Below are 19732 nucleotides of genomic sequence, written 5' to 3' on the forward strand. Positions count from 1 at the left end.
TGCGTGATCATAATGGGTGACTAAATAGGTTTGAATAACTGGAGTCTTTTAGTTCCAGCAAATGAGGTGGTTTTGATCCCTGGTGCTGCTTGAAGTTTGTAGTGCTGAAGGTTATCAAAAATCATCTTTCCTGTTTTAGCTCCATATGACCTAGATTGTGCCAGGGCACTGTAACACAAAACAAACCATCTGTGGTAATACCAGTATACATGTACAGCAGGCCATTCTACACATCCATACAATTGTAATCAGGCCTTAAACTGTTGGGGCTGCTTGATTTGAGTATTGGCAACCTCTACAATAATAATGGATGGTTCCATAGTCGAAGCAGGAACAGTCCATTACACATGATAGTTTACAGTGATAATGATAATTATATTGGTCATCTAACTCATGTTTTGAATGAAATATTTTACCAGAATACTTCAGTTGATTGCATATTGCTAATGGTAATTGTTTTTTACTTTTGAATATTAAATGGAATATTCTGCCACACTGATAATAATTATGTTCTTACCTAGGAATATCAAATGGAATATTCTGCCACACTGATAATAATTATGTTCTTACCTAGGAATATCAAATGGAATATTCTGCCACACTGATAATAATTATGTTCTTACCTAGGAATATCAAATGGAATATTCTGCCGTCACACTGATAATAATGATGGTTTACTCTTGAACATTTAATGGAATATTCTGCTATATACTGATTATGATTATGTTATTTTCACCCCTGCAGTTTAAGTGGAACATTCCCATTTAACGAGGATGAGGAGATCAGCGACCAAATACAGAACGCAACATTCATGTACCCACCTACACCATGGAAGGAAATTTCACAGGAAGGTAGAATAGTTTATATCTTTTACAAAGCACAGCATGGAATGTTATGAATTATTAAATGAGCCGCGTCACGACAAAACCAACAGTGAGTTTACGACCAGCATGGATCCAGTCCAGCCTGCGCATCTGCGCAGTCTAATCAGGATCAATGCTGTTCGCTTACCAACTCTATTACAAGTAGAGAAACTGATAGCGAACAGCATGGATCCTGATCAGACTGCGTGGATGCGCAGGCTGGTCTGGAACCATGCTGGTCGCAAACGCACTATGTTGGTTTTGTTGTGACGCGGCTCATTTAATTGAATTGTAGAAATATGTATTGACAAACATTAACAGTGTCCTTTTTGTGTCAAACTAAGATGGCTAACAGTGAATCTTGGGACCAGATCGTCACCATAACGCAATAACTGTTTAACTCATAATAAATTTAGGAGAACTTAACTCGTTACTGCAATGAGGTGACAAAATATACTTTCAAAGTTCTGTAGAAAATAATAATTTACCTATTGATAGTTCAGTATTGATCTATATCATTGAATGTTGCTGGTTTTATGATTATTTGCCATTACTGATAAAAAAAAAATTCACTTAACAGTGTGAATAGCCATTTTCAGGCACCATACTTTTCAATGTTATACAGATAAATAATGAAATAGATTTTAGCTAAACAAACTTTAGCTATAATTTCAGTTATTGTATTGTACATCCTTTTCTTTATATTTCAGCAATTGATTTGATCAGTAATTTGTTACAAGTGAAGATGAGAAAGAGATTCACTGTGGACAAATCACTGTCACATGTCTGGCTTCAGGTATGTTCTTTATATGAGCCGCGTCACGACAAAACCAACATAATGGGTTTGTGACCAGCATGGATCCAGACCAGCCTGCGCATCCGCGCAGTCTGATCAGGATCCATGCTGTTCGCTATCAGTTTCTCTACTTGTAATAGAGTTGATAAGCGAACAGCATGGATCCTGATCAGACTGCGCGGATGCGCAGGCTGGTCTGGATCCATGCTGGTCGCAAACGCACTATGTTGGTTTTGTCATGACACGGCTTATATTTTTGTATTAATCCTTACTATTTTTATATCATTATTAAGTATTTATTCGATATATGTTGTCAATATTGTAATTTCATTTTTTACACATTGCATTTACAGACATAACTATAAACTTTAGTTGATTTACCGCACTATGAACTTTAGTTGTCAATGTACATAGCTATGACCTTCAGTTGAAAGACTTATGTTACGAGCTGGCTTATGTAAATGATCAAGGTAAACAATCCACAGTGGTGGGGGTACTGGTTAGGACACCCAGGAAGCATTCACCTTGCATGACTAACAGTAGGAAACAGTCTGGGTATAAAAAGAATTAAGTTTTACTTAAAATGGGAAAAACTAACAGAGGTAACTCTGTGTCTGTCTGCTGTCCCTCTACTATTGTTTATTTGATTCACTCTTAGAAAATTGTTTATGAAGAAGAAGTCTTGTTTATGTAAGCCGTTAGGCAATAGTGTTAATCTAGCTGATGTACAGTACAGGGCAGTCTGACATATATACCGTATAGGTACCGTAGGCCTAGTGGTTAAGGCGTCTGTCTTTGGATCGGGAGGTTGAAGGTTTGAGCCCCACGGGGTAGCGTTAATTGAATGATGAATGTTTCTCGTAGGACTATAATAAACAAGACCTTTACCTTTACCTTTTTTATATACTGTTCTCTGCTGAAGTGGTTAAGGTCATTGACTTCAAATCACTTGCCCCTCACTGGGTTTTAAATCCTACCAGGAACTTTTGATTCTGTCATGTGAGCTAGCTATCCAGCTAACTTACTGAATGTCAGTGGTTCTATGCAGGTGCCCATTCAGGTCTGAAATAATGCATAGAGGGTCACATGGTGTCTTCCTCCACCTTTTAACCTGGAAAGTCGCGTAGTGGTTTGAATATTGATTTAGTAAAGAATAATAAATTACTTAATTAGATATGAATTGTCAGGTCTCTGTTGCGATATTCCATCAAGTACTCTGACAGAAAAATTGGCGTATATTTTACAGGATTATCAAACATGGTGCGATTTAAGAAAACTAGAACAGCTGGTCGGTCAGCGTTACCTTACTCACGACTCAGACGATGAGCGCTGGGAGACGTTCAGGCGAGAAAAGAACTTGAAAGTTTGGCAAGACGTAGGCCAAAAAGGTGTGAATGAAAAGTACAATTTAAGCAAGTCTCGTGACCGTAACACGCCGAGTTCTGGTACCACGGTGTCATGACATAGTGTCGTGGTGAACGTTGTCCGTGATTACTTGTGTTCTGTGCTATCTCATCTCAAATCTCTCAGTTCGATATTGTGTTACTGCCGCAAACAAAAACCAACCTGCATCGTATTATTATTTGTTGTATATGTTTGTTTTTTCTTTACCGGGGAATATGCTCATTTTTTTTATAGATTTATATAGCAGGTTATTGAACTTCTCAGACAGTTTTCATGACGCAAGTAACGAGCTACGCTACAAGATTTTATACTTGAAATGATGGGTTGGAAAAAAGGCAACTTTTAATCATGTACGTTAATTAACAAGTACAGCTGAACAGAGATCATTGACATTTTAAGCCGAGGTTTTCAGAGATATTTGAGATAATGATGTAAAGAATTTAGATGTTGAAATACAATTTCTCTATTTTTTTACGACAGCAAAATTTTGTTCAAAACAGTAAATACGATATAGGTAGTCTTGTTTATAATATGTATAAAAATAGATACTATATAGAGAAATAGGGATGGTTTGAACGGAGGATAAAAAAACCAGATGTTTTGTTTCTGTTTTATAAAAGTTTATTTAAATATTTGTATATTTTGGATATCTAAACATACACTATTGCAAGAATTATACATGTATGTAGTTTTAATATGTACCAGGAAGCATTTATGAATGAATTGAATGAGAATATATGTTGTTCTTTCGCAAGTCGTGTCGACCAAAAAATCAAAAGTTAATATATGCACTTTTCTTGTGTATCCATGACTTGTTATGATATTGTTTTTTCTCTTTTGCATGAATTATTTCAAAGAAACATGTATCATTTATATATTTTTAAATGTAGTAAGTTATTGTTTTATGAAACCTTTATATTGAAAGGGATTGCTTTTAAATGTATTTTTAGATTTTATAATTACCTAAGGCTGTTTTAAAGCCGTAGGTCCATGAATGCAACAGCGATTTAGTGTATATACAACAAATTATCTTATCGGTGTGTTTTGTAAATTTACCAGTGAGATACAAATCATATCACACTGTTTGAAACTTAGTGAAATATAGAATTTTGGTTTCCCTTATACTCTTGAAACTTAGTGAAATATAGAATTTTGGTTCCCTTTATACACTTTTGAGGGAAAGTGAAACTTAGAGAAATATATGATTTGGTTTCCCTTTTACACATTGAAGGAGAGTAGATCACACACAAAAATGGATCAAGATTTTACATAATGTCATAGTTATGTGAAATTATGATGTCATTTGCCCACTGATTTGGTAATATATGATCTGTTTTAATGCAAAACTAAAGAAAACATAGAATGATTAAAAAAAAATTTCTTTGTTTTAGCAAGTATGGAATAAAGTTCATCTTGAAGTGAGATTTTTAATATTTTCACTTTGAGCCTAGAGCTGGTGAAAATATTAAAAATTCCATTGTATAGCAAAATTAATTCTATATTCACTAATTCAAGCAAAATCCATACCAAGGGGTCCAATGTAAAAATAGATTTAAAAGACTGATGTAACAAGTACTAATGTGTACACCTTTATTTCTCTGTCATGCATGTTATAAATATCACCTTATAAATATCACCTTGTACATAAATATCACCTTGACCCATCAATGACCTTGACCATTGTGGTATAATTTTCAAATTTCAGTATTTAATATTAACTGATTCACTGATATTTAATTAAAAGGGGGTTGGATTGTGTTATATGCACTTGGTGTTTTATGAATACACTTTTTCGTGTTCAGTTTAAAGATAAGGTAAAGCAGTCAAGATTTTCATTTTGATAAGACTGGGTCAAGGCCATTATTTTATGTCAAAGGTCATTAAAAGTTTCCAGCAAATGAGAATCTAGTTTAGTCAAAGACTTCTGTAGTTAGTTAAGTTTCAGTTTGTGCAGTAATTATGTTGCCATAAATAACCAGTATTGTTGAAATATTTCTTTCTTAGGAGTAGATATTTTAGTTTAATCTTCTACGAAACAAATGCATTAGTTTAGAGTTGACATTTTATATGTTAAACTGTTGCCACATATTATTCTTCCTTTATTTCTACTGTACTGTATTGAGTTTCTTTAGAGTTTAAAATAAGATTTTTTTATGCGCATTTTATTGACAGTGCTCTTCCACTATTCCAGTAGATGTTCATGTTCACATATATGTGTTTTTCTACCAGTTCATAAAAATAAAGGGCCTCATGCATGTTCACATATGTGTTTATTTACCAGATCATATACATATTCAGATAAGTCCTCATGCATGTTCACATATATGTGTTTATCTACCAGTTCATAAACATGTTCACATAAAAGTCCTCATGTATGTTTGCATATATATGTGTTTATCTACCAGTTCATATACATGTTCACAGAAAAGTCCTCATGTATGCTCACAAATATGTGTTTATCAACCAGTTCATATACATATTCATGTTAGCATCGAGTTAACATATAACTTCTCATTTGTGTTTTACTAGCTGGTGTTCACATAAAAATTATCATGCATGTTCACATATAAGTCCTCATACATGTTCACCTTTATGTGTTTATCTACCAGTTCATATACATATTCACCAATAAGTCCTCATGCATGTTCACATATAAGTTCTCTTCTATGTTCACATACATATGTTTCTTTACCAGTTCATGTACATGTTAAAATGTAATTCTTCATTCATGTTCACATATAAGTCCTTATTCATGTTCACATATATACTATTATATATTTTTTAGCAATTTTGTCCCAATCCTTGCTCTTCCATGTTTATTATAATTGTGGAATTTGGTGCTAAACTGCTGTATCTTCTGTATCTAATAGGACTGGGCAATATAGTGCAGTATGCTTCTTAATGCAATAAATTTTTGATGCTGTAATATATGGCAATAAAATATCAGATATTGTAATATTTAAAACAGGGTATGTATATATTCATTATAAGCAGCACAACAAAAGATAAAAAGATTTATACGTATGTTTATGAAATGTTAGCAAATGTAATGTATAGTAAAAAAATATTGTTGAGAGAAGAAATAATTTTTGCAAACATAAAGAACTGATTATGCTAATTCATTTACAATTAATTATAAAAATCTTTTGATAGGTTATATGGTTATATGGCACAGTATAAATGGTTGTGAGCTTATATAACCCAAGCTCGTGGATGAGGATTATATTGCAAACAGGCATCATAGACAGCCATATAGCCTGTCAAAAAGTCCTTATAACATATTTATAATACAACTTGATTCCTATTTTTGAGAAAATATTTATATGACTTCATAAATATTTTATTACAAAAGCTTTTTCAGGTTATTTTGACCATGTGTAAATAGTTGTTTGCAATATTATTTACGTAGCAATACTATCATTTCATCACCTTACTGTAACAGGTTAACTCCTTACATAATTTGATAGCAGTTAACCCATTACTGCAATGAGGTGATGATTTAACTTGCAATACCCAGCCCTGTTATTCACATTTAGATACAGTTGTATAACACGAAATTCTTCAAATTGTTCTGTTTTGTTATTTGACTATGACTTTACACTTTTTAGCTCGACTTTTCTATGAAAAGGGGAGCTATCCTACTCGCCCCGGCGTCGGCGTCGGCGTCGGCGTTGGCGTCGGCGTCACACCTTGGTTAAGTTTTTCGTACCACCCCACTTTATTTCAGAAGTATTACAAGTATGGCTTTGAAACTTACCATACTTGTTCACCATCATAACCTCCATCTACAGACAAGAGTACATAACTCTGTCAAGGTTTTTGACAGAATTATGGCCCTTTTTTGACTTAGAAAGTGTATTGAGCTTGGTTAAGTTTTTTGTACCACCTCACTTTATTTCAAAACCATTGGAGGTATTGCTTTGAAACTGACCATACTTGTTTACCATCACGACCTTCATCAACAGACAAGAGGACATAACTCTGTCAAGGTTTTTGACAGAATTATGCCCCTTTTTGACTTAGAAAAAATACATTGAATATGGGTAAAATCCACTTATTGCCTTAACCCTTTGAGATATTGCTTTGAAACTTTTAATGCTATTTCACATCATTACCCCATCTGTACGCAAGAGAAGGTAACTCTGTCAAGGATTTGTTTTAAAAATTAAGGCCTTTTATCGACTTAGAATCTTGGTTAAGTTTTTAGTACCAGTCCACTTTTTGACTGAACTGTTTGAGATATTAATTTGAAAGTTGGAATACTTGTTTACAATCATGATTCCCAAACATGTCCAGGAGAAGGTAATTCTGTCAAAGATTTTATTTGAATTATGGCCCTTAACTGTCAATGTTTTGTATTATAGGCAAGCACTAAAAAACTTAAAAAATCTAAAAAAATTCATTCCTATCCACTTGTTCACTTTACCATAAATTATGTCATATAAACATTGCTGTAATATTCAAGGGTATCAAACAACTACTTCACTTTAAAAATACAGAGATTCTTGTATTGCCTTTTACTGCAAAAACTTTTTTTATTGGCAAGCAATAAAAAAGTCGAGCGCGCTGTCTTACGGACAGCTCTTGTTCTATATGATATCATGTTTAAATCTTTCATATATGTTTGTTAAACAACCAAATGCTAGTCATTTACCCTTATATCACCATGCTTGTTTGTCATCTCTTTCATATGCATGACTTAATAAATGTTTAAATCTACACCCAGAATTACTAATAGGTTGTTAGACATTTCTTAATATTGTAATGCTAAGAAATAATAATTGCAGCTTCAAATAACTTTGCACAATTCCATTCAGGTTGCTTGACAATGGTAAAAACTTTGGTGAAAATTTCAATTAAGATAGCTTAACAGTGGAACCAAATATTGTGAAAATTCCATTCAGATAGGTTATCAATGGAAAAAAGATATTTTGAAAATTTTATTCAGATAGCTTAACAATGAATTAAACTTTTGTGAAAATTTCAATAAGATAGCTTAACAGTGGAAAAAAAAATATTGCTAAAAATGTAAAAATGAAACTAAACATTTATAAAAAAAAATTGTGTACATCACTATACAGTCAAACAAAATATACCAAAAAGAATATTTGCATATTCAAGTTCTGTATGATTTAGACTTAAAATGTTGATGAATATTGGCCTTAATGTTTTTACATTGTTTTTTTTCAACATTTTTGTTTGATATGTGTATGTTATCTTGCTGCATATTGAATTTATAGGGGCAATTTTTAGACATCTTAAACATGGCAATATCATTTTTTTCTCTTCACCATATCATTTCTTTCTACACATACAACTTAAAGCATGACAATAATTATGATCTTTCCCTACACAGTAGTACACAGGTAACTTAAAGCCAAAGCAATATGGTTTTTCCCTACACAGGTAATTTAAAACCATGGCCATTTGATCTTCTGTACACAGGTAACCTAAAGCCATGGCAATATGATCTTTCTCTACACAGGTAACTTAAAACCATGGTCATATCATCTTTTTATACACAGGTAACTTAAAACCATGGCCTATCATCTTTCTCTACAAAGGTAACTTAAAACCATGGTCATATCATCTTTCTATACACAGGTAACTTAAAACCATGGTCATATCATCTTTCTATACACAGGTAACTTAAAACCATGGCCTATCATCTTTCTCCACACAGGTAAATTAAAATCATGTCCATATCATCTTTCTATACACAGGTAACTTAAAACCATGGCCTATCATCTTTCTCCACACAGGTAACTTAAAACCATGGTCATATCATCTTTCTATACACAGGTAACTTAAAACCATGGCCTATCATCTTTCTCTACAAAGGTAACTTAAAATCATGGCTATAGCACCTTTCCCTATACAGAAAACTTGACCCATGGCCATATTTTTCTCTGCAAAGACAAACCATCTTTCTCTACACAGGTAAATTAAAATCTTGTCCACATCATCTTTCTCTACACAGTTTACTTAAAATCATGGCCAGATCACCTTGTTCTACACAGAAAACTGGACCCATGGCCAGAGCTTTCGTACACAGGTACATCATACATGTAGATGTGAACTTTGTTATGCCATATTAAATATGTCATTTCCTTTGTTACTAAATTATCAACTGAAAAAGTTTAATAATGCCATTTGTATTTGACATTTGTTACCTATGTGATAGATGAAAAAGAGTGATAAAGCAACATCTTAAATTGTGTTTGTTTGTGAATTTACTCATAATTTTCGTTAAACTGAAACATAACACTGGCCCCGAAATGATGTTTACCAGCATAGTCATGGTTTCTTAATTCAGGATATTTCTCCATAGCTTTGTTATTTAGGAATTAATTTGGAACAATAGTGTTGTTTTTTTTTGTCTGTTAAACAACACACTTCTTTCATGTTACAATTTTTTTGCTGGCAATACCTTTTTAACATTTTTGTAATTTTTATATTGATGAAATATGTTTGTCTTCTGTAATTAAATGCAATAATAATGTTGAAAGTAAATTGAAAAACTCAAAGTTGATAGATTTTTTTTTAATTTGATTTTTTTGAGAGAGAGAGAGAATTGTTTCTGCATAAATACCATTATAAAAGTCTATGTCTGTTGAACAGAAGAGGCAGACTTCAATCCAGTACAAATTGAATTAAATACAAAAATTGTGATTATTTTATGTTTTTGATAAAGTTATTCTAGTTTGAAAGTTTCATTAATTCAATGTTATTGAAATTTTGAAAGAAAATCCTGAATAGATGTTATCCAGAACTCAGCAAACCTGGGTTTTTCCCAGCTAATCCATAGGTACAAACAAACTTACCGTTATAGCTTAACTGTGCACTATCAGTCATAATAAATTTGTCAACCTGTTGCGCTGGTTTTCGAAGCTGTAACTAAAAAGTTTGTTTGTACCTACAAGTTAGCTGGGAAAACCCCAAATTTTCTTTATTCCAGAGTTAGTGTATTGACCCTGAAAGTATTTTTTCCTCTTACTCTGCTGTCATGAACATATTCTACCCATAGAAAGAGCATCAAAACATGAGGCTATCTGATTTGTACGAGGGGGCGTAGTCCCCGAGTATAAATCAGATAGCCGAGTGTTTTGATGTTCTTTCTCTTTTGTATCATAGTCAAGCATAAAAACACGTTCCCTGTTGTCACAATATGAAACCCCAGAAAAAAGTAACCAATGAACGAGCATCTGAATATGATATTTCTGTCGCTTTCCCTTTCTCTGTCGTCACAATATGTAAACCCCAGAGAAAATGAACCAATCAATGGCCATGCTCTGGAGTGCAGGTAACTGATACCTGCACTCCAGTTAACACACTGTGCATGTATATGTATATGATTTAACTCTGACATTTTTTCAACAGAAAGGTCACCAAACTATGATATAATACTATATTGTATCATATTTTACGAAATTGATAATCAAAATAGGTAATATTTACCTCCCTTGTACAGAAATGTTGTAATTACCTCCCTTTTTACTGGCTTTCTTCTACTGATAGCATAAATTATTGTTGCTTACCCACGAAATTTAATTTTCAAAATAAATGCTAAAAATAGATTGAAAATCAGAAACATAAAAACCGTAGGATGGCATTTTAGTTATTGTTATTTTTGTGTATTTTTTTTACCAAATCCTTTGTTAATTTAAATACTTGCATTCATTGCTCAAATTCATTTCATAAATATGTGAACCTTAAAGTTACGTGCTCACAAGTAAGAGTAAAATTTTTTGAAGATTTTCAGGGTTAAGTCCTTCTTTAAAGTTAACCAGTTATTGCACTCAAGTGATGTGATGTGCTGACTGTTTTTGATCTGCAATGGTTGCATGGGTAAATTCAGTTTTTGCTAGCATGGTAATGGTTTTAAAACTCAACTTCCTTAGCTTGAACATGCTTGGTCTAATTGCCAATAAGCATTATTTTCGTATCACATGTAATTTTGAGATGGAAAATATAACCATCTATAAAATGTGAGCAAGTAACTTTAAAGTGTTTATAAGTTACCTTGTAACTATAAAGTATGCTGACCTTGCCTTAATGTATAGTGTGTATTTAGATTTTTGTTTATACAGTGTAACCTCTGTAATGCAGCCCATTGTAGACCAACATAACCTCCATAGAGCAAGCCCTCTGTAGAACAATAACCTGTTTATAAAATAAGTATCAACTCAAAGAAAGAATTCACAGTTAATTTAACCTCTCTAATGCAAATATCTCTCAATAACAACCGAAATCTTTTGTCTCTCAAATGGTATTGCTCTGGGAGTTTGTTTTGTCGAATGCAATACCTCTCAATAACAACCGAAATCTTTTGTCTCTCAAATGGTATTGCTCTGGGAGTTTGTTTTGTCGAATGCAATACCTCTCAATAACAACCGAAATCTTTTGTCTCTCAAATGGTATTGCTCTGGGAGTTTGTTTTGTCGAATGCAATACCTCTCAATAACAACCGAAATCTTTTGTCTCTCAAATGGTATTGCTCTGGGAGTTTGTTTTGTCGAATGCAATACCTCTCAATAACAACCGAAATCTTTTGTCTCTCAAATGGTATTGCTCTGGGAGTTTGTTTTGTCGAATGCAATACCTCTCAATTACAACCAAAATCTTTCGTCTCTCAAAGGGTATTGCTCTGGGAGTTTGTTTTATCGAATGCAATACCTCTCAATTACAACCGAAATCTTGGTCTCTCAAAGGGTATTGCTTTGCAGAAGTTTTACTGTAACTGCCCTGGTGTGAATGATAAGCTTGTTATTCAGAATGGTGCAAAACTTGTTTTAATATTCCCTTAAAGAGAATGTTGTTTTATTTGTTCACCTCTGTTAACAGCAAAGGCTCTGTTAACAGCAAAGTGTTAGTTATTTAGATTGGAATTTATATCTTGTTTTATTATATAAACCAATATTTTAAATGTTAATGTATATATTTTTTTATCTTATGATATATGTACTTAAGCAACAGGGTCATATAGTGGGCATCTGGGCAAAATGTGTGAAACCCTTTTAAGGGGTAGGAAATGATGGAGATATGACCTTTTTGCACCAATCTCCTCTTTTTGCACCAATTCCCAGAAACAACTGTTTGAGATGCGTCTGTTTTGCACTAAGCCCATGAAATTATGTTGTCTGCATCTTTGTTAATACTGATTTCATCATGTTTTGTTGCTATATGAAAGGCTTGGAGCAATAAGGGTTTAACTCTTTATTATCTTGAATATTGAAGTTAGGTTATTATTGCACCAAGACATTCAGTATAACAGTTATAAATGTTTGTTTGTTTTATATTTTTTAACAGAAGTATTTTAGTTTTCCCCAGTATTTTTTTCATTGTTAATGTTTGAAAATGATATATATATACTGTTTATATATATTGACCTTTTTTGTATATGCAAATATTTAACAGTGCTCTCTTGAATTTTGAAATACATTATTTTAAATGTATACATGTTTTATAAATATAATTTGAAAAAAAAGGAGATAAAATTGAAAGAAATATGTTTGCAATACAAATATAAAATGTCCATGTTTTGGCAATTGTTAAAGCAATTTTCACCATGTACCTTTATTTAGTTATAGTTTGATTTTAAACATAAAGTTTGAATAATGAATTAATCCCACCCTGCCTAAATATCTTAAATGGACTTGTCTTTCTTTTAATATGGACAAGACCATTTATGATATTTTGGGAAAATTTCATAATACATACTGACCAATTAACATTGCTGTGAACAGTTCAGATCATGATCTTACAGCATATATGATAACGTGCTGCCTTACCTTGGTCTACATTGGACCCATGGGCAAATTCAGTTACCCCAACCAGACTAAGGGCTTAACAAACATGAATTCAGATAAAAATACAGAATTTCTCTACAAGATGATCTTTTTTATGCTTCAGGAGTTTTCTTTCTTTATTTAGCATATATTCACCAATATGTCGTTCCTTTTGTCCTAACTTCCAACATTCAGTGTATCAAAATAATTTTTTATTGACCTTTACCCATTGGTAAAATGTGTGGAGATCACTGGAGCAAATGATATATTTTACAGCCTTATTGATTTGTAGCTTAGATAATTGGTGTGTCTGCACTTTCAATCGACCTGTACCTTTGGATGGAGTTTTCAGGTTAAATAGGTCAAGGTCACTGAAGCAAACAGCAAATTTTAATTTTTAAAATTTTGGCTGAACTTCTGTTATACTACTTGCGCAATTTAAGCTTGGAGTGAAACTTTACAGGATTGATTGGTACCTCAAGTACTTGCACATATATAAAAGGTTTTCCTGTTTAATGATTTTTGGCTGAGTTATGGCCCTTAAAAAAAAAAAAAAAATTTTTTGGCATGTTAAGGATTTTTGTGTCTCCTGCTACCAATTCTGCAATGTGCTACAAAGTAATCGGAACATAAAGGGAACAAACCGGTCAGTCACCATCATTACAACTGCTTATCATCAGGGGACACATGTGGTCACTGACCACTCTTGTTATAATATTCCTTGGTGCTTTTCTTGTACATGTATGTAAATGCCCCGCATATTTCATTTCAAAATCTGGGATATAGAAAAACAGGATATGGCAGGAAAATAAAACCAAAGAATTTTATTTTAAGTTTTTGCTAATATATTGCCAAACATAGATACTGTCATGCTGACCATAGAATGTTAAATCACTATCCATAGAAATGCATTTTAAAAACCATCATTTTGAATTATATTCATATTACACATACAAATATATTCCTAAGAATTTTATTTTTGCATGGTTTTATTTAGATATTTTAAAAGTATATAGATTCATATATATATTTTTTTTCTTCTAGCTAAAAATAACTTTACTGTTTTGTGTACTATTGTTATTTTTTGCATACTTGTTTCTATATTTAGGTCTTTCTGAAAATATTATTCTACATTTGAATTGAATTTAATAGTTATATTACACTCATTTGCTATATTATAATATTTCTATTTTTCAATGGTTATTTACCTAAAATATATGATTTTTTGTTGACGTTTATTAAAGAGTAATGTCCATTTTGAATTTGTAAGTTTAAACAATTATTTCTATTTTTGAAGCCAGATGACATATCTAGCATTCTTTATTCACCATTTAGAACAGTCTTCAGTATTTAAAAAATGCCTAACTGTATCGTTTGCCTAACTTTAACTTTGTCACGAAGTTCCTGTTTGATAAATCATACCTTGATTTTAGTGTAAAATACTTTTCTTTCCTAAAAATATATGTCATGGCAATTTAAATTCCATTTTTTTTGAGTTAATTTCATTTTATTGACCTAGTACATTTGTAAGACTATGTCTGGAAGTGCCAAATGCCTAACTTTGACTCCCAGTTGCCTAACTTTGACTCCCGGTTGCTTAACTTAATTTTGAAAAAAAAACATCATATATGTGACGTCAAAGGTAGAAATACATTGTTTATGACTAGTACATTATTGGAAATAAGCGGCTTTTCATGTTCTATATTTTTGTACACACATGTTTATGTTACCATACTTGTTTGGTGAAAGATTTTTGCATACACATGTATATTTTTTTCCATAAAAAAATGAGAAAGTTATGAAGATGTAGAGGAATACTCAAAAAAAAATAGACAGTTTAAAAATGTTAAATATTGTTGTGGTCTATGTAACCCCCCTTTTTGTGTGTCTTGAAATATACAGCCCTAGTGCCCACCGAGATAATAACATTTATGTTTGTAATGTATGGTAAGTTTTGCATGAAATCCTTCAGTTTTGTCTCATTTTGTTGTCTGATTAATGTATTGCTTTTTGCTCAAAAAAGCTTGTTTTGTGTAGTTATTTGTACTTTCTTAAGGTGATATCCCATTACAATTCACCTTGGGTCAAAGGTTATGAAGAAATGTTCCGGGCTCAAACTCAGATCTCAGGGACTTGATAGGTCATAGTCTGATACAGAATGTACACTGACCAATGAAAATCCTGAGATTTGAGGCAGAACTCAGAAAAATGTTTTAGAACATCAAGTCATGTTACAGCTTACAATTTGTACCTCAACAGAACATAAAAGGCGTTACGAAGTGAGCTTTTATGCTAGCAAGATGTCCATGTTGCCGAGTATCCATAGTTACTGAAAACATCGTCTCCTCTTCTTTTACCAAATTTTACTGGAATGATCCTTAGTAGACTCACGGTTATACTTATCCCCCGCCGATGGAATCGGGAGGGGGATATTGTTTTGGCGTTGTCTGTCCTTCCGTCCATCCGTCCGTCCGAATTTCGTTTCTGGAGTAGTTCTCTGCAACTACTGGCTGGAATTCAACAAAACTTTATGGGAATCATCAATATCAAGAGGAGATGTGCATATCGTCTGCTTGTTCCGGTCAGACACTTTAACTCAGAGTTATGGCCCTTGATTAGTTATGCAGTATGCATATAGAGCAAAAATCATTTCCGCGCTACTTCTCTGCAACTACTGGCTGGAATTCAACAAAACTTTATGGGAACCTTCAATATCAAGAGGAGATGCGCATATCGTCTGCTTGTTCCGGTCAGACACTTTAACTCAGAGTTATGGCCCTTGATTAGTTATGCAGTATGCATATAGAGCAAAAATCGTTTCCGCGCTACTTCTCTGCAACTACTGGCTGGAATTCAACAAAACTTTATGGGAACCTTCAATACCAAGAGGAGATGGGCATATCGTCACCTTATTTGGGTCAGACACTTTAACTCAGAGTTATGGCTCTTGATTAGTTATGCAGTATGCATATAGAGCAAAAATCGTTTCCGCGCTACTTCTCTGCAACTACTGGTTGAAATTCAACAAAACTTTATGGGAACCTTCAATACCAAGAGAAGATGCGCATATCATTGCCTTGGTGGGATCAGACATTTTAACTCAGAGTTATGGCCCTTGATTTACCTAGCATCCGGTATCATTAGATTTTACATAGTATATATGGAAAAAAGACTTTAACCCTAGGGTCCAAATTTGTCTTTCCTCGGTAGCTTGTTTAATTTAACATAGTTATATAGGAAAATCTTTATAAAGATCTTCCACCCAATCCCATGGTTTAGATATATTTTGGTGTTTAAACACTTTTAGTAGGCCTTTGTAAAATATTTTCCGATCATGACCACGAAGCCATCTACATAAAGTCATAAAGGGAACCCTTATTGAAATATTTTGCTCTATAACTGCAAAACTTAGAGAGCTCACTTTTGTGTTGCATTGTATAGTAGACCACTGTTGCATTTCCTTGTGTGTTTTGAATTTATCAATTGCCGTATGTCTTGTCTCCGGTTACACAAATGTCTTCCAGCATGAAATCATAACCTTTGAATAAAAAAAGGGATAAAAAATTGGTCTCGTCCTCATTTACAAAGGCTCATATAGTATGCCTGTAAAACATCTACTCTCAAAGCAAACGGTATTTGGTGTGTAGCAGTGTGTTGTCATCTGTGTTTCTCTATCTGCAAAGGACTTCTGGAGAGTGACCGCTGATGACCCTTTTGTTTTTATTATCGTTTTCTCGTGAATGCACTTATTTTCGTGGGCATGAAATTTCGCGGGTTCTTAAATTCGTGGATTGTCTGTTGTTTTTTGTTGGTGTTGTTGTTTTTGGGTGGGGTGCAAAAAACTACAATTCAAATTATGTAATAAAAGTATTCGCACAGCAGAAGAATTTAATTTTCGTTGGATCTTAAAATCGTGGATTGACCTATCCACGAAAATAAGTGCCCCATGAATATTAATTATTTTGCAGTATACATATCCTTTTTTTAAACACCACTAAAATAACAAAATTAGGGTCAATGCTTAGATCAGAATTAAAATCCAGATAAAGTATTTTTTATCCTTTTAAAACAATTCATAGATTTTTCTCACGAAATTGAAATTTCCCAGTAAACAAGTATGTATTTTGATTTGATCTGAATGGTTCAGTAAGGAGCTATATGCTAGATCTGCAAATATCGGTTTTGCGAGTCCGAGTCTTTTGCTCACTAACGTTAGTCCGTGACGAATTTGCAGACGATAAATGTTTTCGTCCCTGTCACCGTTTCAAAGAACTTCACGGAAGTGGGGAATGGATAAAGGTCTGTCTGTTTAAGACTGAAAAAGCAAAGTAATTTGACGTCTTGGTCAGATTTTGATATACATTTGGCGGATATTTTGCAAATGCACATTATTAACTGTAATCAATTAAATACCAGCGTTTGCACCATGTGATCTCGCAAAAGAAACAATTATTGGATCCAATCTTATCACTTTCATGAAGTATCGCTTTCATTTTTCGAGTCCAGAAAATTTTGCAAATTACTATTGAACTCCATCCATCCTCGTTTTCATATTTCGAATTGCAAAAAAAAAATAAAAAAAATTCGTACACAGCGTCAAAACCTACAAAATGTATATTGGACGAGGCCAGCACCTCGTCCAATATAGGTTTGACAGCTATGCATTCGTCCGATTGACTAATGATTGAATCACAGTACGTTAACATCTGGCACAATACACGACAACTTTTACGTCACCATTTTTGTGACGAGTTTGACTTATATTCCTATAGTTATGTTGGACTATGTTGCAAATGTTTGTTTTTATTTCTCTTGCAGAATAAGTGCATGGCATGGAATAAGGAAGAACTTACGGTGAAGATTTGACGTGAAGCTACACCAACCAAAGTGAAAACTGCATATTTTATGATGTGTATTTTTATTTTATTTCTATGTGCTGTTTTGACTTATTTTATTTAATATGTCACTAAGGGAAAATGTGTATTAAGGTATATAGGAAGACTTTTAAAATTGCACGTTTGTAACGTCGTTTTTCATTTGATTATTGTGATGATGTAGAAAAGTCTTTTTTTGTTTTTCACTGAAAAAAAAGAAGTTTGTCGTATTATAAATTCGTTATAAAGATGCTTATCAACTGAAGAAAATGTGAACTTATTTGGAATAAAGGTAGCAAAATGTAATTCCATACAAATACTAATAAATTACAGTGTAGAAATTACTCAAAGCGCAAAAGAAGTAAAAATGAGTAAGTATTTGGAAACAGACGACATTAAAAATGAAAGTTTTTGAAAAATAAAAATGGAAGCATTTTTTAGGCTTAATGGGCCTTTAAAATAATTTCAACTTGTGCGACGGAATCGAGGCGTTATGCTGAATCAATGTAAACTAATGTTGTGTGTCTGTTTTATTTGTTTCTGATTTGTATGTGTGTGTTTATTCATATCTAATTCCTATTTGCTTGACGGGGTACCTATATTTTTATTTATGTAGAAACAATGCGACTTTTTCTATCATTAATTCAAAAAGTCGGCAAATGGTATGAAGATATCTTCTCCTTCAGTAAATGTAAAATAATTAATGTCTAAGAAAAAAAGATTTGAAATTGAAAACGTTATACACATTGTAATTAATGATTTATCCCTGTGCTTTGTTTCGTCTGTTAATATATTTTAAATGAAATTTTGCTGAAGTCGCTTTAATACAAGTCTGTTCCAATATTTGCATATTCTACACTTTACCAGCAAATAAAATGGACATAAGGAGTATTGCATTGTTGCTGATTTATGCCACGTCGTTAATCGCTCCGTGGTGACATTGACGTATACCATAGCCTTGTGTCTTGCGGAGCGAATGTGCGGACAGAATGTTGACTTTTTCGTATATTCGTCTTGTGTCACGCAGAGCGAAAATACGACATGGCATAAATCACCAGAGTATTGAGTATATTTATAAGTTTTAAACGTTGCTGATTGACAAAGCTTTTGCTGTGTTACGTAAAAATGGCAAAGAACGACAACTCTTGGCGGAGTATAATAATGGTGTGAATTTATCACAGATAAAGCGTATACCATCATCGACATGTTCCGTGTCTTGAATAGAATCTTATAGATGCTAACTTCAAGATACGGAAAAACACACTCGAGAAAATGCCGAGTTTCATCGAACGTGTGATGGGTATTTTTAATACACCTTTGATGTACCTCTTTTTATTTGATTTTGTGTATCAGTTGTTATTTTTTGTATCTATGTCACTTATATTTCTATGAAATTTCAATAAATTTGTTGTCACACAGTGTTTTCTATATCTATTTATTCTGTATTATTTACATATATTTATAACCCTTGTAAGCTGCATACAAACAAGGCTTTCATTAAAAGCCTTAAGAAGTATTTCAACGTAGAAGCTAGATGACACATTTTCAGAATATCTGGATTTTAAAATACAATAAAGGAACTTTAGTCTTTTGATAGCGAAATCTCTTAACTTACATAAAATAGACAATTCCATATTTCAAACAGGATGCACATTTATATAAAATAGAGAAACTGGGAATTCCTTTAAGGTTTAGCTTCTCAAACTATACAAAAATAAAATACACACTCACATATCCATGGAAACCCAAATTTGAATTTTCGTATTCACGTATAAAACATAATTCATAGTCCGATATGACCGTGAAAATTTAATAATTGAATATTCGTAAAAATAACAAATGGCGCTTTAAATAATCTTTGCCACTTTTAGGTTACAGTTTATAAGCATTGCAGGTTTTTTGTTCTACACAATGCCCTGGGTTATTTTGTGCGTTAGCTGCTAGAAACACCAATATCCCGGCTATAAGTTTGAACACCAGTGCAGCCACAGAGAGCCCGTAACAGTA

General features: G+C 32.9%; 1 protein-coding gene and 1 long non-coding RNA gene across 3 annotated transcripts in view; both read left to right on the top strand.

The window, feature by feature from the left end:
* LOC132740954 (serine/threonine-protein kinase D1-like) overlaps positions 1 to 4683 on the top strand; it is an 83491-nt gene extending 78808 nt beyond the window's left edge. For both annotated transcript variants that reach the window (XM_060729013.1, XM_060729014.1), the window contains exons 19-21: positions 745 to 851; positions 1574 to 1659; positions 2906 to 4683. In XM_060729013.1, the coding sequence (XP_060584996.1) occupies positions 745 to 851; positions 1574 to 1659; positions 2906 to 3121 (409 nt within the window). In that variant the 3' untranslated portion in view covers positions 3122 to 4683. The remainder of the gene's footprint in view (positions 1 to 744; positions 852 to 1573; positions 1660 to 2905) is intronic.
* A 1978-nt stretch (positions 4684 to 6661) lies between these two features.
* On the top strand, positions 6662 to 14702 carry LOC132740955 (uncharacterized). The gene is made up of 2 exons (XR_009627229.1): positions 6662 to 8786; positions 8826 to 14702. It is a non-coding gene; the product is annotated as an uncharacterized LOC132740955 (long non-coding RNA).
* Positions 14703 to 19732: the final 5030 nt, after the last annotated feature.

Source organism: Ruditapes philippinarum, unplaced genomic scaffold (genome assembly GCF_026571515.1).
Source record: "Ruditapes philippinarum isolate M1 unplaced genomic scaffold, ASM2657151v2 ctg686_1_1_1_1, whole genome shotgun sequence".
Taxonomy (NCBI): Eukaryota; Metazoa; Mollusca; class Bivalvia; order Venerida; family Veneridae; genus Ruditapes; species Ruditapes philippinarum.